The 21,566-nt window shown below is 39.6% G+C and overlaps 1 protein-coding gene across 1 annotated transcript in view; it reads left to right on the forward strand.

Moving 5' to 3' along the window:
- The window catches only part of lamb1a (laminin, beta 1a), a 30,689-nt gene extending 11,153 nt beyond the window's left edge, over nt 1–19,536 (forward strand). Inside the window, exons 12-33 of the mRNA XM_036576130.1 lie at nt 190–269; nt 845–980; nt 1,081–1,239; nt 1,440–1,567; nt 1,753–1,873; nt 2,638–2,845; nt 4,250–4,393; nt 4,525–4,756; nt 5,828–5,991; nt 6,190–6,414; nt 6,739–6,956; nt 7,180–7,276; nt 11,557–11,926; nt 12,277–12,461; nt 13,524–13,765; nt 14,438–14,644; nt 14,739–14,883; nt 15,125–15,332; nt 16,006–16,147; nt 16,729–16,905; nt 17,082–17,241; nt 19,084–19,536. Of these exons, the coding sequence (XP_036432023.1) occupies nt 190–269; nt 845–980; nt 1,081–1,239; nt 1,440–1,567; nt 1,753–1,873; nt 2,638–2,845; nt 4,250–4,393; nt 4,525–4,756; nt 5,828–5,991; nt 6,190–6,414; nt 6,739–6,956; nt 7,180–7,276; nt 11,557–11,926; nt 12,277–12,461; nt 13,524–13,765; nt 14,438–14,644; nt 14,739–14,883; nt 15,125–15,332; nt 16,006–16,147; nt 16,729–16,905; nt 17,082–17,241; nt 19,084–19,223 (3,888 nt within the window). The 3' untranslated portion in view covers nt 19,224–19,536. The remainder of the gene's footprint in view (nt 1–189; nt 270–844; nt 981–1,080; nt 1,240–1,439; nt 1,568–1,752; nt 1,874–2,637; nt 2,846–4,249; nt 4,394–4,524; nt 4,757–5,827; nt 5,992–6,189; nt 6,415–6,738; nt 6,957–7,179; nt 7,277–11,556; nt 11,927–12,276; nt 12,462–13,523; nt 13,766–14,437; nt 14,645–14,738; nt 14,884–15,124; nt 15,333–16,005; nt 16,148–16,728; nt 16,906–17,081; nt 17,242–19,083) is intronic.
- The last annotated feature ends 2,030 nt before the right edge of the window (nt 19,537–21,566 follow it).

Raw genomic sequence — 21,566 nt, forward strand, 5'->3', positions numbered from 1 at the left:
TTGCAGTCAGATTGTGTTTCCAAGTACTCTCTAGACAGGCTTTTGTTGTTTGTTTATGCATCCAGCTGGAAGGTTGGAGAACAAAAACGTGGCTTCCCACTGTAAATCTCAGTTTCATCTTGGGAGGTCTGTCATAAACAGCCTGCTAAGTGCCTCAGAGAGTGTTTTAACAAACTGTTCTCTTCACAGCCTCAGCACTGGGGGCTCAGCAATGACATGGATGGCTGCAGGCCATGTGACTGCGACATTGGAGGAGCTCTCAATAACAAGTACGACATTAACCTCACTCTGATTTGCACATATTAGGTGATTGGCTGTTAGGATTCATTTTCAGAAAGCTATGTGGTTTGTCTGATGAACCTATATTACCTGCTTTATCAAACTGTATATGAATTACCGTGATATTTGTTCACAAAATTCACTCTGACATGGTTCCTAGATTGACACTAATTACACTAATGATAAAAGTGGCTCTAACCCATTTTCCCAAGAAAACACCTCCAAATTGTGTCATTGTGTCAGAAATTTGCCAAATGTTGGCCTACATTCCCAGGACATTTGCTAGACTGATGGATATGCATATAAATTTGGATGCATATACATTTGGCACGTTTATGTACATGATGACATAGTTTATAGATGATTCCATTAAGAAAAATGGGTTAGGCCCGAGTTCATCATTTGTGAAGTTAGTGTTTAAGGTACTATAACTGCTAAAATGGAGTTCAATTCACAAACATAATCCCTTCATCTTTATAATACAAAGCAGTTTCAGTGTAAAAATTTGGCAACTGGTTTAGCTGTCAGTATGATGTGATTTTATCTGTTTTTGTGTATTTTGCAGTTGTTTCCCAGAGACTGGCCAGTGTCAGTGTCGGGAACATATGTTTGGAAGGCGCTGTGACCAGGTGGAGTCTGGCTTTTACTTCATTGCTCTGGACCACTACGTTTATGAGGCAGAGAATGCTAAGTTTGGACCTGTAAGTCTCTTATGTTCCATTTATATCAGCTGTTGGATATTGTACTAACTGAATTAGAACCCTTTGTTTAGGACATGCTAAAAATTTGCCTTTGTTCTAGGGAGTGACCGTTGTCCAGAGGCCATTTCCTCAGGATCGCACTCCAACCTGGACTGGTATTGGCTTTGTGAATGTTCCAGAAGGAGCTTATCTGGAGTTCAACATTGACAATATCCCGTTCTCTATGGAATATGACATCCTCATTCGCTACGAACCTCAGGTTAGTTCCTGCACACTTCTGCATTGTATTCGTGTAATTGTCACTGTCGGCTTTATTAGTGAGAAATGGATGCCAGAAAGACAGTTTACCAAAATGCTTTGAAATAATAGTGCTTCATAGCGTGCATGGCAGGCACCTTCATCCATATTACATCATACAGTGTGTATCTTTTCTTCCATTCATTTTGTGTGTGTGTTTAGCTTCCAGAGCAGTGGGAGGAAGTACTAATGACTGTAATCAGGCCTCGTGTCATCACCGCTGACAGCCGCTGTGCCAACACCATGCCAGACGATGACAACCAGATGGTGTCCCTCCATCCTGGTTCCAGGTGTGTGTGTCTGTGTGTCTGTGAATTCAGTCCTTTTGCATCTGACATGCATCATTTTTAGGCCCCTGTTGAGAGAATGAAAGAGATTACAAAACATCTTTTTTATGTTCCAATTAAAAAAATTAAAAGAGAACCTGCCTTGTGACTTTCTGGGAAGTGTCCATCACGCTGTGTCTTCTTCTCAGATATGTAGTGCTGCCCAGGCCGGTGTGTTTTGAAGAGAGGCTGAACTACACTGTCCGCTTGAGTCTTCCTCGCTACTCAACCAGCAGCGATATCCAGTCCCCCTACACACTTATTGACTCGGTACATTTTATTTTACGATATCTGCACCAGAATGTAAATGCTCACAGTTTATGGTGTAAAAGAAAGTGCCAGATTCAGAAAAAAACATTAATTTTTTTTCTGCGTGTATTTTTACTGATTATGAACATTTTCCATGTATTTATTATTCTGTATGTTTGTTTACTATGCAAGCTGTCTATATGCAATACTGTTAGAATAAATGCAAACAAATATTAATGCAATAAAAATTAACCAAAAAAAAGAGTACTTACCTTGAGAGCTAGATAGAAGAACACGTGTTTGGGTCCAGATTTCTCCTTGATGCCCACAACCATTGTGTGTATTCCATCACCAACACAAGTGTTTTAAATGAATGAAGTATTGATTAGCCAAATCATGATAACTACGAATAATACTGGCCTTGTATATAGTATGGCGTTTATATTGCTACATATTTTGATTGCAGTATTTCTTGCAATATATTAAATATACACGGGTGAATCAGTAATGTAACTTGGTTAAAGATGGACCTGCATTATGCAGAATAATTCACTTTTGTTGGAATACATGAATACTTTGATTCATCAGACGCTCACAAAAAAACTCATTTGGAACTGTGATTTCTCCAAAGGGTCACAGTAGACAAAAAAAAGAAAAAACACTATGGTTGGTTATCAATATTGCAAATATCTAACAATTAACAAATAGTATATTGTGCAGCCATGCTATGACTTTTGATCGTCGCATGCTCTGGATCTCTTGATAGTTTTGGTCTTTTTTCTCAGATTGTACTGATGCCACACTGTAAGAATCTGGAGATTTTCTCTGGCTCTGGGTCAGAGGGAGGTGATCAGGAGACCAACAGTGCCTGGGACACCTTCCAGCGCTACCGCTGCCTGGAGAACAGCCAGAGCGTGGTGAAGACCCCCATGCCTGACATCTGCAAGAACTACATCTTCAGTGTGTCTGCTCTACTGCATCAAGGGGCTAAAGGTGCGAACAAACAGGCGCTCACACACACATTCCCTCTTCCATCATTCTCCCCATTGCATTCAGTGTTTCTCCATTCAGCATAAAGCCTTTGACATTTATGAGCCTGTCAGCTTTCGTGTTCTCTTTTCCATGTCATTCTCCGCCAGTGCTCTTTACTGCTCACTCTCTGCATGTTGCAGCTTGTGCATGTGCCCCTTAGGCTTGATTATAGGGTCTTACATGCTTCCTGACTGAGGCACACTTTCTCAATATTGTAAATCTTACTTGCTGTCAAATAGATAGAAAGAAAAAATAGAGACTAGAGACAGGAAACAAACAGCATTCATTGCAGCTATTACAGGTTTATGAATCTGGCGGGGGGAATTTACCTAGAAAATATCAAAGCCCCAAGGATATGAATTTCTTCAGATACTACAGAGATGCTTTAGGGAGGAATTAAAATGGGAAAGATCAAGTTCTATGCTATGTTGTAGTCTTGGCAAGCACAAAACATCAGCTGCCAAGTGAAATCACTGATGTTCAGCAATAATTTAATGTATAATCAGGCCATGTTCATACACCCTAGTACATCATCAAGCATTCCATCTCCAGTGAGGGTGACAGAAGCAGCCGAATAAAGTGATTTGGATGCACAAGTTAGGAAATTGAGTAGTTGATGTGCTGTCAGCCATAGCTTCACCTGTCATGTTCTTTGCCCCAGTGGCTTTTCCAAAGGTTTTTGGATTTTTTTTGTAGGCCTGTAGGTCAGATGCACTTGCCAAGATGAGTAACTTATCTCTCTGTGCTTTATCCGGTTTACTGAGACATCAGATAAGCCTGGGGGATATTACACTCTGAGCCACTCCAACATGCTCCAACCTGCAAACTTGCATTGATTGTCAGGATATATATTCTTCTGACAGCATATATAAAAATCTTAAATATATATATATATATATATATATATATATATATATATATATATATATATATATATATATACAGGCTCTCTTTCATGTGAAGGATCGTGAACAATGTCCTTTTCTAAGTGCTATTAAGTCTGTTCCTTAAGAGAACATAGTTTTTGTTCTCTTGTCAGCATGATGAATTAAGAGGGAGTTGCATGGTATGCATGAGATGAGTTGTAAAAGCACCATTTCATCAGGTTGTCAAATACAGAGAAAACAACAGGAATGGCATTGAGTGTGACCAGAGACAGTTTCAGATTTACTGCCAAAAGAGGCATCTTGGAAAGTGAATATATTTTTAATCTACTAAATATATACAATATGTCTGTCTTGTTCTGTTGGCAGATTTAATATGCTTGTTTCCAGACAATATATATATATTGAAAGGTTCTTCAAATTTGGGATAAAAGAAAAAAGCCTTTTAAAAGCTCTTTCTCTCTTTCTCTCTGTCTCTCAGCCTGTGAGTGTGACCCTCAGGGTTCTCTCAGTACGGTTTGTGACCCAAATGGTGGGCAGTGTCAGTGTCGTCCCAACGTGGTGGGCAGGAACTGTGACATGTGTGCCCCTGCCACCTTCCTTTTTGGACCTCAAGGCTGTAGACGTAAGTCTAATTTTGTTTGTATTTATTTCCAACACTATGAATAAATGGATAAATGAGCCTTTTTAGACCTGCATTATATCGTGCTGATGGTTAAACCGGTGATCTTTTCTGCTCTTTCCCTCATTCCCCAGCCTGTGAGTGCGATCCTCAGGGCTCAGTGCATGCATTCTGCCACGAGGCCACTGGTCAGTGTGAATGTGTTCCTGGAGCATATGGACGTCAGTGTAACCGCTGTCTCCCTGGATACTGGGGGTTTCCTAACTGCCGGCCCTGTACTTGTAACGGCCATGCAGAGCAGTGTGACCCCCATACTGGCCAGTGCTTGAATTGCAAAGATCACACCACTGGCCACAACTGTGAGAGGTTAGTAACTACTCTTTACTGTAATGTATTCAGTAATGCAGTTGAAGAGTGGCAGACTTTTTTTTTTTTATTGTTTTGGCTCTGTTCTCCGGTACTCTGGATTTGAAATGTAAAAAATGTTGAGGTGCAGCTTTAATTTGAGGTTTTTGTGTTCATATTGGGTGAATCATAGAAGATTCACAGTCGCTTTTTTATACATAGCCCATTTCAGGAGTCCATACATAACTGGTCAAATAAACTGAATGTTAAAGTAATTTGTCATGTTTAGTGCTAGATGACAAAATCCTTTACTGTTAATTACTGGTTGAAGGCTGTGACCCATAGACATCACCGTATGCTGGGTAACCTTCCTGTTCTACTAGACCTGTAATGCAGCCATTTTCATTGTACACAGCAATTTCTGCTTTTTCTGAGAGCTTTTTTTAATTCTTCCATAAATGAAATGCTATGCCCAGCGGAGTTCAGGTTAAAAAACTGACAAGTCAAGAATGCTCTACTTTGGCCCAGAAGAACTGTACAGTTATTTCAGTAGTTTGTTTTAGTTCATAGTGCTGCTGCAAGGTGGAGCACTGGATCTGAGCAGTAAAAAAAGGTTTTTGTACACTTCAGAATTCACCCTGCTGCTGCCACCCTGAATAGCGTTTTTGACCTGCTCAACAGCTTTTTTTTCATAATGGAAAACCAACAGTCATTCACTGCTGTGGTGTTTTCATGGTCTACCAGATCATTTGCTACTGCTAAATTCACAAGTGCATTCTTGCTTCTAAACTGTGCACCATACAGTTGATTTTAACACCTAAAAAAATGTATTTTTCGGTCTACAGTTGCAACCAGTTAACCAGTTACTTATTTTTAAAATGTGATATTCTGCACTTTAACATTGTAGTCATTGTTTCATTTCTGATATGTTGGAGTACAGAGGAGAAAAAACAAAAATCATGTGACAGATTCTACAGACAGATTGCTTAAACTGGATCTTGGTGTTGGACAGTTGAAACAGAGCTTGGTTTTAAGTGAGTTCATCTACTCTTGAAATACCAACGTATTCCTCAATGTCCCTTGTCTTTGCAGATGTTTGAATGGTTATTATGGTGACCCTGTCCTGGGCTCCGGAGACCACTGCCGCCCCTGCATGTGTCCAGATGGCCCAGGTAGCAGCAGGCAGTTTGCGGGGACATGCTATAAGAACCATGACTCACTCCAGGTGTTCTGTGTCTGCAACCAGGGCTATAAAGGTAACTAATAATGCGCAGTGCAGAGAAAAAGGCCGTATGTCATTGTTCATGCTGAAGCTTGTCTCAATATGAAGCCTTTAATTAGAGATATTTATAGGGTACTGAAAGGTGGATATCATTTTTTGATTTTCATGTATGTCTGTTAGTGGTAATGGAGTTAAGGACTTAGTTCTCTCTCACTCTCTCTTCTCCATCTAGGTGCCAGGTGTGATGAGTGCGCACCTGGTTACTATGGCAACCCTCACGAGGCAGGCGGAGAGTGCCATCCCTGTCAGTGCAATAGCAACATTGACATGGTGGACCCAGGATCCTGTGATGCCCGCACTGGCACCTGCCTCAAATGCCTATACCACACCGAAGGCGAGAGCTGCGACCGCTGCAAGTTGGGTTACTATGGCAACGCCCTTACCCAGGACTGCAGGCGTAAGTATCTGAGTTTCTTGCATTTGAAGATTATCATTGCAGGTTTTGAGCAATTTACCTCGACTTCATTCAAGCATATTGTTGCTGTCATTTTTTTAACTTAAAAACACCAGCTGCCTTTTAGACTGTGTAAACATATTATGACAAACAGACCATTTTTCATTTTGAATGCAAGTCAGTATTTTTTTCCTTTATTTCTATAAAGATACCTTTTAAGAGGTTTTTAAACTCCTGGTCTATATGACTAATTAGTATAGACTTTTGAAGATTGCCTTTTTAACTTAAGCTAACGTTTAATTATTTTTATCTTGTGTTCCAATGCAGGATGTGTGTGTAACCACATGGGCACCAGGCAGGAGACCTGTCCCTCCGTAGGCGAATGCCACTGTGACCTGAACAATGGGCAGTGCCAGTGCCTGCCAAACGTGGTGGGACAGCACTGTGACCTGTGTGCTCCAGATACATGGAACATGGCCAGCGGCCGAGGCTGTGAGGATTGTGACTGCGACCTCAATCACTCCTTCAGCTCCTCCTGCAATGAGGTGACATCTCTTTCTCAAAGCCTCTCATCATTAGTGTTAGGTGCACGTTGTAATTGATGTGCCTGATTAGAGGACCAGTGTGTCCAGTATGTGTGCTGATATTGTAAATACTGGGTTTGATGATGCTGTTATTTTAGCTTCTGAATGTATTTTTTGAGCATTAATGAATAAAAGTGTACTTGCATGGTTTGTATAAGTGGTATGCTTGGCAACTCTATTCTAGATAAGTGGTCAGTGCTCATGTAAGCCTGGTTTTGGAGGGAGAACATGCAGAGAGTGCAGAGAGCTGTTTTGGGGTAACCCTGAGATCAAGTGTCATGGTAAGTGAAGAAAGTCATATTCTTTTTTTTATTATTATTATTATTATTATTATTATTGGTGATAATTGTTATGATACAGTGATTAGAGTCATTTCATTTGATACATTTAATAATGTAACATTTTAATGTGGTTGAATTGAATTAACACCATTAATTATACAAAGATAGACTGTGCTCTGTATTGCAGAGTTAGACTGTTCTCAGATCAACACTGAAAGAATTAGTTCAACACTGGTGATTTTACTGCATAGCTGAGCTGGTCCATGGGAATTTGACCAAGCTTTAGACTACAGCAGTATAGAAAAGCTCTCAGTGCTCAGTTTGATTAGCTCCAGATGTGCTTTACCATGACGAGCTCTGTGGGTGTGGGGGCTGTGTCTGTCCGAGCCTCCCAATATCTTCTCCTCTGTGACAATGCACCTTTGTTCTAGAGGGTTTTCCCGTAGGGGTCTTCGGTGGCTGGTTCAATGCCAGTCTACAGAAAGCACTCTTTGTCCCTAACAGCACTGGAGTGAAACAAACCACGTCTTACAACATGCTGTTAGGACTTAAGGAGCCCAAGACTTGATAAGGAAGTTATTGATGCTTCATGGGCTTGTAAAAGAAAAGCTATTGAGAAAAAGATCGAGGTACTTAATGAAGAAGTGATGAGAGTGTTACTATAGACATTATCTATGGGTAAAACCAAGTATACTCCCCTACTCCCCTTTATGCTTTACAATCAAATCATCATGTTTCTTTCTAGTGTAGATTTGGCTTTAAAGCTAAATTGTAAGCTAATTTGCTGCGGTCCCTGAAACATCTGACTACCCAGCTGCTTGTCCTGTTACTGTTCATGAACATTTCAAACGTGTTGGACAGGAAAAGCTCTCGACTCTGTCTTTGGTTTACATTCTTGACTCAGTTTTTCCGAAAGCTTTGGGTGAGTGGCTCGTTGCAGGAAGCCAGGCTTTAGCAGGGCAGGGTTTGTCTTTTCTTCCAGCTGAAGAGTCAGTGTGTCGACAGAAATCTCCCTCAGTGTTTGTTTGGCAAGGCCAGACGTAGCAGGAAGCCCCCCCACATCTTTCTCTAAGATCCAGTTACCCCCTCTCTGTCCCTGTGTGTTGACTTAAACTCAAAATGGCCCAGTCCATTTCAGCAGAGGAACGAGAACTTTCTCTGTTTGACTTGTTTAAGCGTGCCTTTTGCGTGTCTGTGTTAATGCTAATTGCCAAAGTTTTTTTTGGGCACTATGACTTTTTAACCTCTAACCAGGTGCAAAAGTAGATCATAATAGGCTGAAGTCTACCAAGCAGCGTATTTAGGTTATGATGCTCTGTGGCGTGGCTGAGTAGTAAACTACTATTTCAGGTTGTAAGCCGCAGTTGTATTATTACAGTCACTGTGCTGTGTGTTCCTCTATATTTAACGGTGTATTCATAAAGGACCTCTTGCTCTGCCTTGGAATGAAACTACTCATGACTACAATGGTGGTTAAATGTTTTTTTTAATATGATCTAGAAGTTTTTCTCTGCCACCGTGTTACAACAATCTTATCTCCATGAAGATAGAAAACGTGTGGAAAAGAGGAAACTAGGATTTGTCTTGGGCTGACAACAGCTCTCAGAACAGAAAGTCAATCAGTTTCACAATCCGCTTTGCACTCTTTTGTGTTGATCTAACTTGTTTCATTTGCCATATAAAGGTGGTGAGTGGAACTGTGTCTGCTGGAAAAAGTCTTCTGCTCTATTTCATGGGACTGCTTACGCAGATTTGGCATTATCAGAGCATTTTCACCTGAGTAGAAAGGCTTTTATGGTTCAGAAAGCTTGTTAACACTGTCATGAATGTTAAAGAGCTGTAAAAATGTAGTCTGCACTTTAAGTGCGTGGTGTAGAGTGGTGTGGTTAGCAGACGGTTCTTTCAGAGTAGCTCCATCAGTTCTCAGCTTGCAAGTTATTCCATGAAAAGACTGCAATTTAAGAAAAATATAGTAATTTATATATGTTCTTCAGTTATGCTTTCCACCTTGTTATTATTAAAAATAATGTACTGACATGATGAAGAGTCACATCATTTAGGCCTTTAAGGATAGCCGGGTTATAATTCTTTAAATATCTTAAGAGTTATTTGAAGTTAAATATTGGTGTGGTTTGTTTTCAACAACACAGTTTCCACCTCATAAAGTTATTCTGTTTGAGCAGTTGCAGTGTCACTGAACATGTGTGAGCTGGTATTTATGAATGAGTGTTTGTGTGAGCATCAAGGATGAAGACACCCATCATTTCACACATGTACCACATACACTCATCGTTCACACAAAAGACCTAAACCACTGCCTTCTGCAGGGGTCGCATTCACTGCATACTTCCAGCAAGATGCACCCTGAGGCCCCCTTTACAATAGCAGGATTAACCTCTGAGCTAAGCCCCCACTTCCACATAGCCTTTTGTCCATATTAGGACCCTGAGGTGGCAAAGTCCTTTCTAGGGGAATGTATGCCTGTGTTTGTGTGTGTGTGCGTGTGTGTGTGTGTATGTGTGTGTGTAAACCACTTCAGGTTGGAATGCTTTTCAAGTAAATGAGCTCTCCTGGATAGAAGCTGTGGGGGGATGTGAATACAAACACATGTGGCAGAAGCAGAGTTTGTGTTTGTGGGGGGCTTTTCTCTGTGTGTGAGAGGCCAGAGTAAACGTCCTAGTGTTGTGTTTGCTCAGTGTCTTGCACCTCTTTGTGAGCTAGTTTAGACCTCTTTGTCTCCAAACGGTCAAAGACTGACCCAGTGCCTCAGTGTTGTGTTAGAATGTGCTCTCTGCCCTCTGATATCTGCCTTTTCTTTCTCTTTCCTTCTCCACTCCCGCTCTTATTCTCTGAGCTCTTAGCCAAGTGGTCGCCAGTCCACACACACTGTAGTGCAACACATCTGTGATCACCTGTATTTAAACCCAGAGTCCCAAAATGGAAAGTGGACTAGCTTACTTGTTTCTTTCTCTCTCAAATCTATCAGTTGGGTTTAAACACAATGTTATTAAACTTAAGATGAAACATGCAAATAGTGGACTGTTTGAAATAGCATAGGGAAGAAATGCAACAACAAAACATAAGAAAGGAAAAATCAAACCATAGGGCACAGAAAAAACAAGAACTTCTGTATAGCTTGTTGGTTTGTAAATGCAGCTGTAGCTAACAAAAATATGCAACATTGACACACCCAAACATAAGCATATCATGGTAGATGCCATTTGCTTTCATTGCAGATTTTGTTCAGTATTTTATAACAGTGCCATGCTACCATTACTAGTCACTGTCATGATATATGTCGGAATGTTTGATGTCATGACAGCTTATGTCACATGCTAATTTTTGCTTAGTGTACTCTAGTCCACTATTATAACATTCTGACACATTTCATGACAATTACCAGTAATAGTAATGTGAGACTGTTATATTACTGAACAAAATCTGCCATGAAAACTCATGACAGCATATGACATCTGCCATGACGTGTATGCATTGTTATGTCAGTGTTATGTAGCAGGGTTCAAGTGAAGTGTTGCCAAAAAAAAAAGCTACGGCAAGCAATTTGCAGGCCTTCCACATCACTAGTTTAGAACATATTTATCAGCCTAGATCCTGCTTTTGAGCTGCTAGCTTCTGGTCACAGGTATCAAACCCCAGCTTTTGTTACCAACAGTGCAAAAGTTTCATTTATGCCATAGGCCAATAAATTAAAAAAGTACTTTTGATTGCATATAGCACCCTTACGTTTCTATTCAACGTTTTATAGATTTTGTGGGATTGTGTCAGAAAGCTTACCTCTGTGTCTTAAATGCATTGATGTTCTGCTGTAAGAATTAACGTCTACCTGTGATAATCTCAATGTGTTGTACCTGTACTGCTCATTTTACTCTAACCTTTGAAGAATTAATATAAAAATGAGTGTGCAGTCCCATACTGACAAAAAGAAATACATTGAATTTACATGGTTACTTTTGGCATTGATCCTGTTAATATTGTCTTAATGGGCACATTCAAATTTGGTGCACATTTACATCAGGCAAATTCAATGCAGTACTCAGTGTAATGACTGTGTTTTTATAAGAAAATTTAAAGCAGCCTTCAAATCATTATGTGAAATAGATTAAATATTCACTTGTTACAGCAGATTTTGGTTCTGTGCTAGATAAGTCTTATGGGACACGTTTTCCACATGACTAAGCATTCAGATCATTTAATTCACTCATGTATGATAATCAAAAAAACAGTAATAACCTAATCTAATTGCATGTTTGTCTTTTCAGCATGTGACTGTGACCCCAGAGGAATTGCTGAGCAGCAGTGTAACAAAGTCACAGGCCACTGCGCATGTGTGGAGGGTGTGTCCGGACCCCGCTGCGACAGTTGTGCTCGGGGTTACTTTGGTGAGTTCCCGCACTGCGAACGCTGCCACCAGTGCTTCAGCGAATGGGACGTGATTGTAGGAGACCTCACAAACCAGACTCATAGACTGATGCAGAAAGTCAACACCATTAAATCCAGCGGCATCACTGGACCCTACCAGGATACCATCAACAATGTGGAGAGGAGTGCTAACTCCATCCGTGACATTCTGGCTCAGAACCCTGCAACTCAGCCACTCACTGAGATCCAGGCCCTGCTGGAGCAAGCAACGTACGTCATTATTCAGATGTGTCCAGCAGACATTGTGTGGTTATGGCTGTACTGAAATGATTGAAAGTGGCTTAACCCCTTAAACTGTAGGCTTATAGTGCAGTTGTTAATCTTAAGATTTATCCTGTAAGTACTGCAAATTATTTGGTAACTACTATTAAATGAATATGTAAGTAATGTAGGTTTTAAGAGGGAGGAATTAGTTTTGTCCTGCTTATAGGTTCTTTAGGTAATTTAAGGGGTTAATTTATTTCGGATGGCATACAATACAGATAATATTTAACTTTGTTGTCAAAATGGAAAACAAATGTTAATGTGCAAATTTTCATTGAAATTCAAATCTCCTCCAGAACCTTGATGGCTGAAATGAATGAGAAGCTGAATCAGACAGAGGAGTTCATGTCTCAAATCTCAGCTGATAATAACAGTACAGACAACAAGCTGAAAGCATTCAGTGAAGAAGCTCAGAAACTACAGCACACTGTCAAAGAGCTGCAAGACCAAGTTGAGTTTATGAAGAACTCAGATGTGAGAGGTAAGCAGCGCTGCATCTGACAAAAACTTTTCATACCTTCATGTTAGGAGCGGGGTTCTCTGAGCACCACCTCACAATTTGATTAGCTTTAGATTGAGAGTATAAAATCATTCTTTATGCATCTTGATTTTTCATTTCTGTAGTCTACAGGAAACACTTGTTGCAAGGGATGCATCAATCATGAATTTTTAATGTCCGATTCTGATTCTGATTTCTTTACAGTCTGAATAACATTTTTTGGTTGATTTTTATTATGCATATTTTTACTGCAGGCTGAATGAACACCTGAAACACACTACAACATTTCCAGTTCTATTAGTCAAAGTTGGAATGTAAATAACATTATTTGCTGCTTAATGCACCAAACTGCTATTTTAAACGCTCAAAGAAAATATGTTGCCTATTTAAGTAACATGGATCAGAATAAGCTACATCAAAATATGTGGCAACTGGCTATTCAGCACACAGTTATGCATAATTATGTTATGACATTTTGGTATTGGCGTAGCAGCAGCAGTCAGATACAACTCATTACACTTACCCGACTCACATTACTTAAGTTATAAAACTGCAGCACAGACTAGCTGAAATAAAAAGAATAAATCTGCTTATTGGCGGTATGTGTTTGGAGGAAAAATCTGCTGATTCTGATTGTGTATGTCTTATTTTTACTACAGACCTACATTTTTATTTTATCTTTTTGTTCATTACATCACATTGTGTACAATATAGCATGTATTGCTTAAATTTTATCAGAAATATTCAGCAAACTTGAATGTTTTCAGTACAAAAACATGCATACGTCTGTATACACATGAGATTTTGTGCATCAATGCAGAATCTGTTCTGAGAATCACTATTAATCTAAGAATCAGTCATTTTTCCCACCTCCACTTCATATACCTTTGTCATCAGCTTTTGAGATGCATCAGGAAAAATGCATCATTCCTTGCACTGAACAAAAAATAAAGCATAGATTTTGGAAAATGATTAGTACTCTTCATGATTAAATATGCTGAGTCTAGGTGTGGACTGAATCCATCTTTGTCTGTGTGTGTTTAGGAGCATCAGACAGCATCAAGAGGTACTTTCAGCAGTCTGAAGCAGCAGAGGCACGTGTGAATGCCTCTACCAGTGATCCGGACAGCCTTGTGGAGCACTCTGTCTCAGTGCGCAGGGAAACAGAAGACATGATGAACCAGACTAAAGAAGAGTTCCACAAGAAGCAAGATGAGCATGCCAAGGCACTGGACAACTTAGCTGGCCAGCTAGAGACTCTGGACCTGTCTGAGCTCAGTGAAAAGGTGAGGAGCTTATTATAAGCTATATTACTGCTTTAAAAATGTAAGTACTTGAAAAATGTAAGGAACTTGAAAAGATCTTCAGAAGTGGTGACATATCTTTATAGACCAAAAACAGAATTGTCCAGGCTATGGTCTTTTCTGATTTTTTTATGGATGTGACAGTAAAAAGCAGGACAGAAAAAGTATTGATGCATTTGAACTTTGGTTAATGAAGCCTTTTGAGAGTACCTTGTACAGCAAAGAAAACAGACAAAAGGATCCTTAACCAAATCAGGCCTCACCTCTCACTCGAAGCTCTTCAATTTTGGACATATTATGAGAAGAACCAATTCACTGAAAAAGACAATTATGTTAACAGTTGAAGGTAAAAGAGCAAGAGGACCAGAAACAAGATAGATCAAACAAATAATGAATAAGCCATTAAGAAGTCTAAAGATGCAGACAGAAGACAGGCTTTCTGGAGAAACAGTATACATATGGTCACCAGGAGTCAAAATCAACTTGATGACAATATGCTTACACATTTCTAAAGTTTTTTTCTTATTTATAAACAAATAATTAACATTGACTGATAGACTGTCTATTATTTTGTTGTGGAATAACCAGTAATACTGTCTCTGTCCCATTGGTTCTGAGGCCTATAGAGTTATCTTTACTCTGATCTGATCCTAGACCTGTGGTAGTCCTGCTGGCTCAGAGGCCTGTGCTGATTCCCCATGTGGAGGTCTGGGCTGTCTGGATGCTGAAGGAAATAAGAAGTGCGGGGGAGAAGGATGTCTCGGCCTCACCACGTTGGCCCATAATGCCTGGCAGAAAGCCAGGGACTTTGACCAGGACATTGTCAGTGCTATGGAAGAGGTTGACAAACTCTCCAAGATGGTGAGTTAAACATATTAAGACTGCTGTTGTGATTAATGAGGACTTCTGATTGAGTTAAATTTCAAATTGAAAAACTGAATTACTCTGTATCCAGGTTTCTGAGGCAAAGGTGAAAGCGGACGAGGCCAAGCTAAATGCTCAAGAGGTTCTGCTGAAGACCAACGAGACCAAGAGGCGTGTAGACCACAGCAATGAGGAGCTGCGCAGACTCATCAAACAGATCAGAGATTTTCTCACTCGTATGTTCTCATTAAAATACATCTAACTGATCAGATCAATGCTAAATAACAAATAATATTGAAGAAGGTACTGTGTGATACACCTGCTGTGAGGAATAGCTGTTTTACATGCTTTCCAGACTCATACAGTTTCTGTGGTTAAGCATTTCCTAATCCAGTGCACTGGGTTTATTTTGATGTTTAGATAACTGTTCTTAATTTTTGCCCCACTGACCCTTGCTAATGTTGACCACATTCTTAGAAGAGGGAGCTGATCTGGAGAGCATTGAGACAGTAGCTAACGAGGTGCTGCAGATGCAGATGCCCACCACACCAGCCCAGCTGCAGAACCTGACAGCCGAGATCCGGGAGCGTGTGGGCAGCCTGTCTGATGTGGAAGACATCCTCAGTCAGAGTGCTGCCGACATCCAGAGAGCTGAGAACCTGCTGGAGCAGGCCCGCAAAGCCAGGTGAATATACACTCAAAATGATGTACTTGATTCAAATGTGTACATCATATCTTCATTAATAAAATGTATTATGTCTAGGGATGGAATGATACAATTTTTTTTTGTTTTTCCAAAACCTATTTTGAAACCTTGAGTGTCAATGGATATCAATCAAATCTAAAAAAAAAAAACTATTAAGCTTTTCTGGTATTGAATTGGGCCATCTCTAATTACATCAACATAACTTCTTTTAGCTTTGTGTTGATGTAGTTAATCTAGAAATTATATACATTTTTGAATCAAGTACACTTTCGCTTTTCGAAGTGTAGCAGTGCAGAGGTTTTATCAAATTCAACTCATTATCTAATTCTCAAGCCTTTCATGACCTGGATCAGGTGTCCAGGGAGACTCAAGACTGGACAAGATGGTGGATCCTGCTTCTGATACAGACTATTTATAAGGCTCCATCAGACAAACAAATAAATTTGTTAGAGGTTGTCTCAGAGGATCTATTTTGAGAGTGCAGAACGATGGCAGCCCCCATATGAGGTGTGTTGCCACCACCTAGTGGCCTGACTGCAGCACAACACAAGATCTTGGAAGATCAAGAGCAGGTCATAGTTGTGTACATCTTATCTGCACTGAACATGGTATCAAGTTTTCTGAATAAGCCTGAAGCCTCTGTTTATAATAGGAAAGAGGCATCAGATGTGAGGAGCACAGCTGAGATGGTGCAGGAAGCTCTGGAGCAGGCGGGGAAAGCTCAGACCACTGTGACAGAAGCTCTGAAGCAGGCCTCCAGCGACATCAAAGGAACTCAGGATCTTCTGGTGTCTGTGAGTTAATACTGTTTATTTTAACCGCGTTGTGTTTGTTATGAGGAAAATAAGTAATGAGGTAAAACAAAGATAAGTACATGAGCATATGAGTTACAAAGAAGCATCTAATGAACGTACTGCACATAAAGTGCAGATTTGTATGTGCTGCCATCTATGGACCTTTTTTCAGTCAAACATAAGTGGATTTCCTAAAAAACTGTACATTTATATATGTGTACACAGTCGTATGCAAAAATTGCATGCTCAAATTACATGTTTCGTTGAACACAAGTTAGTATATCCTCTACAGACAAATATAAATATGGCATTTTCTGAAAGTCTGAGTGCACAATTACTTTTTATTTGCTTTAACTTACTGGCATATTGAAAAAAATATATAGAATATATCTGCAACTTTTGCAAACAAACATTATTGTGCATTAAAATGTGCAGAAGTGTGTTCTCTGTAGAGGAACTTACTTTCACTTAGAAAATCAACAAAACATGTAATTTAACCAGGGGCTTCCAAACATTTGCATGTCACTGTAAACCGACATCCAGGGAAGCTGTATTTTGACTTTTTTGTTCTATGGGAACAGGTGGAGTCAGAGACGGCTGATTCAGAGTTCAAGCTGAGTAACGCTACCCAGAGGCTGCTACGATTGGAGAGGGATGTGGCTCTGTTGAAAGAGAAAGCTCTCAACACCTCCACCAGTGCTGAGAAAACAGAAAAAGATGCAGAAAGTGTCAACGAAATGGCAGAGCAGCTCAAAAAGGTGCCCATATACTCACATATATTTATATGCATATTTATAATTTGTTTGTGGTAGAATAATCATTTTGAGGCATTTATTTGGTGTCCTAAATCAGGATGCATGTTATATATATATGCAGCATACAGCATGGATGCCTGTTTGAATGTGTGTCTGTGTATATATATGTTTGTGTATAGGATCTGGACACAGATCTGAAAGATAAATACAGTAGTGTGGAGGAGCTGATCACTCAGAAGGCTCAGGGAGTGGCAGATGCTAAGAAAAGGGCTGAGATGCTTCAACAGGAAGCCAAAGAGCTGCTGCTGCAAGCTAGTGACAAACTACAGCTACTCAAAGGTAAAGCCCTTTTTTACTGGATTCTTTTATCAAAACATATGTACTAAAGTGCCTGAAAAGTTGTAATAGAAATGATTAAAAAATAAACTATGTCATAATTTGTTAAATATTTTTATGGATTTATGGATTTTATGGAAACGAATAAAATGACATAGAGTCATCTCTTGACATTAAAACTCATTAAGAAAGCAAGCTTTATGAATATGAATGGTTATGCAAACGCTGACTTACCCCCTAGTTTGCCTTTAATGAATGGGGAATATAGCTCTCTATGTTTGAATAGATTGAAAGAAGAGAGTACAGAAACAAAAATAAGCTCCCACTGTGACATCTACAATCATAAAATAGACTCATGAGATTTACAGTTCCTCACCCAATAAATGTTAAACGATACATTTAACAATTGCTTAATGTTGAACAATGGAGCTCAACTCTCAACACATCACAAAACAGGTTAGAGTCTGTCTTTCTGTCACACCAACACCAGTCATTTGACTTCACTCACTCATTTTTAAGTCTTTGTCCACTAAATCTGCCTCAGTGAGCCAAAAGTGAACCTGTGTTGTGGTGTATGAAGCTGTTTTAATCTGGTCATTTAGCTAGTGCTAGCTTCTAGTGCTAACAAGGACAATATAGTGGGGCAGGCGTAGCTTACCTATTGACTCCACACAAAAACAGATTCACTCCCTCAGATTTGGGTCTTTATTGTCTAATCTTTAATCAGTAGAATGAAAGTGCTGTGGTGTGTGAAGCTGCAGCTACCTGCAACTAGGACAGTTCTACACACCACATTTGACACTTCATGTGGAACTTACATTTGACACTATCATAATTGCACAGTGCAAACATCTCACAATATTTAGTTATGTTAGCACAGGCATGTTCTATAAGTTTCCACGTCATGATTCTCTCATAAACATATTATTTGTGACATACAGAAGTAAGCTGACACAAATTGCTTTCTTACTGAGTAGTGAGGAAGCCTTTGTTTTCAGTGGAAAACATATGAGAATATGAATCATGGTAACATATTTTAAACCATGCAGATTTCAACCAGCATTACTATGTTAGGTGACCGGCTAAACCAGCATCAGAGCAGGATGGACTTCGTGCTGGTCTGTGTGTTTTTTAGCAGGCAAATAAAAAAGCTGTGTAATCATAATAAGACATCCAATAGGAGTTGTAAAAACTGTTTTTTCTTGAGTGCAGTGGTTCTTTAAAAACAGCACATTCCTTCACTCCACATGCTGTTTCCAATTAAGGACAACACATTTTGTGTCACTTTTCATCAGTGTTGAGTAGTAATGGACTCTATGGATGGACTCTAGGATTCTACATTACCTAATCTGATAATACAATTCTGGTAGTTTTAATCAGAGTAAGATACCTTTGAAAATAGGTGCAATATTTTTTTTATATAATTTATTGAATATACCCATCAACTGCATAATTTCTGTGTCACTATTACTGATAACAGAAGTCTTGTGTGGTTTGGGAGAAAGAAAGAAGGTATAGGGGATATAAGGGCTGCGTCTTCCTTTAAGTAATCTACGCAATCCCAATAAAAACCCAATATCCAAGTAATCTTTTAACACAACCTGTGTCAGCACATTTGTGTTCAATAAAGGCCAACACATTTTGTGATGTTTTTAACACAGATTGTGACACAGAAGACACAGAAAGTCTAATATAATTTTTGAGAGTGTACTGCAGATGTGAATAAAATGGGCTTTTAAAATAAAATGCATTTGAATCTTATGTGTAATGTTTTAGCCTGTTAAAGAACACAAATATAACTTTGTTTATCCTGATATAAATAACAATGATATAATATGCCAACAGATTTGGAAAAATCCTATGATGAAAATCAGAAGACACTAGAGGACAAGGCCAACCAGCTGGTGGATCTGGAGAAGGCTGTGAAAGAGTTGCTTCAAGAAATCAGTCAGAAAGTCACTGTATACAGCACCTGTCTGTTTTAACAAAAAACTCATTAGGCATAAGACAATCAGTGATGTATTATTACAGCAATAAACACAAATAATTTGACTATTCCTGTACCAAGGTAGAATGTAAGGTGGATTTTAAAATAAGTCATACACCAAAACTTAATGAATGAATGTAAAGTCAAATGCCCCACATGGCCATGTGACTGCAAAGGCCTCTGCCAGTTACTTCCTAAATTGATTTGTTTCTAGTCTATATTTTTAATTAAAAGTCTGTTCTACTTTTTCTACAGATTTCTGGACCAAATTGTATTTGACAATAAACCAAATAAACCTTTTAAGCAAGCAATACCAGTTCCTGCTCTTTTCTTATGCTTCAAAACTGAATTCTGTGATTTCACCAACTACAATTTCAATTAGTGATGCCCTTGATGTTGTTCTTCTTTTTGATTCTGGACACTGAGGGCAGATGTCTGATAAGGCAGGGACACTTCTGGAGATTATCGCAGTTAAGACTAGTGCACTGATTGCAATGGAGGTATGAATATCAAGGATATTGCTGTGCCTTTATAGGAAATGAAGATGGGGATAGTTGAATTCTAGGTTTACCTAAGATGTGATGAGCTACGTACTTTTTCCAAGAAATAATGGCAGAGAAATTAACACCATAATGGCCAATTCCACCACTAACTATGATGGCTTACACTTTCAAATAAGAATGTTGCTTTACATGCTTCAAGAAGTTTGCTTTAAATTGTTTTGATCTTTCTTTTAAATGCATTTCAATCAGTAATGTCAACTCATAGAACTTGAGAAATAAAGAATGTAAAGAGTATGTTTCTATGCTTTATTAAAGAACAGAAATAAAAATGTCTATTACTTAACAAAATGCATTATATAAGTTAATAGAATATCATGGCTAATGGAAGAGAAATTATAAAGATCTTTCTTAAAGTAGTCTCAGCTAGAGGTCTTAGTGCCTGGTCTTCCTCTTAGGCTGCTGAGGACTGGGCTCCCCACTGATGTCCACATCACTTTGAGGAGCTGTGCACTGCAATCCAGCACCAGAATAACTCTCGGTAATGTGGTAATGGCTGTCAACTTTTGGGTCATCTATCAGTGTGGGACAGAAGAGCTTCTCCCACAGCTGCTGTTTGATCCTGCAGCTCACTACCAGGCCATAGATCAGCAGGGGTTCATCTTGCAGACCTCTGCTACTGAGCATGAGGAGCTGCAGTGGGCTGGCACAGATAAGGAAGAACAGCGGCATTCTGGATGTACCTGTCCTCCAGCACCTACTTCTATGTCAGTTTTCTCAGATGAGTCTGCAGTGCACGCTACCTCTACCTCCTCTCTAGAGTCTCCATGAGTTAAGAGTGGCTAAAAGTGACAAGTAATTCTACCAAGGCAGCTAAATCACTATCAAACAGTGAAGATAATGGTGCTACTTCAGCTGGAATTAATGAATCAGCCAGTCCTCAAACATGGCCTGAGAGGACCTTGGAGAAGCGATCCAATTAGAAGCTCCATCTCCTTTTACCTTCATTTCACTGATGAGTGGAGCAGGAGGATGGTAACCGGGGGTAGAGCTGTGATTGTGTCATTCTCCATACCTTCCTCTTCAATCTGGACTGGTCACTGAGGCCTGGTCTGCTTTTGCCACGTACCTCTGACCTCTAGAGAGTCGATTATCTCTGACATGGATCTGTGGGCACTAATCTCACTTGATATGCCAGGCTGGTGTGTGTGGAATCTACTGCTGCCAGGCTCAGCAGAAACAGTAGGGCTTGAAGTTCCTTACATACTTTCATTATATAAACAAACCAGAAGATTTATCAATCTAATAATAACTGTTGTACTGTAGCCTGCAACTACTCTAGACGTGGTTCATGTAACTTTATTAACAGCCACTAAAATCACGGGCCATAAAGGATCAATTCTGACTGCACAACATGTCAAATCTTGAGGTGGATGGGCTACAACAGCAGAAGACCACATCAGGTTCCACTTCTGTTGGCCAAAAACAGAAAGCTGAGGCTGCAGTGGGCACAGGCTCACCAAAACTGGACAGTTGAAGACTGGAAAAATGTAGCCTGGTCTGATGAATCTTTATTTCTGCTGAGGCACACAGATGGTCGGGTCAGAATTTGCAGTCTACAGCATGAATCCATAGACCCAACATGCCTTGTGTCAACAGTCTAGGCTGATAGAGGTCCTATAATCAAGTGACAATTTATTTATATAGCATTGTCACAAAGCTGCTTTACAAAAAAATCCAGGTCCGAGTCCCCATGAGCAAGCCAATGGCAACAATGGCAGTGAAAAACTCCCTAAGAGCAAGAGGAAGAAACCTTGAGAGGAATCAAGACTCAATAGGGG

This window comes from Colossoma macropomum, unplaced genomic scaffold, assembly GCF_904425465.1.
Source record: "Colossoma macropomum unplaced genomic scaffold, Colossoma_macropomum, whole genome shotgun sequence".
Classification (NCBI taxonomy): domain Eukaryota; kingdom Metazoa; phylum Chordata; class Actinopteri; order Characiformes; family Serrasalmidae; genus Colossoma; species Colossoma macropomum.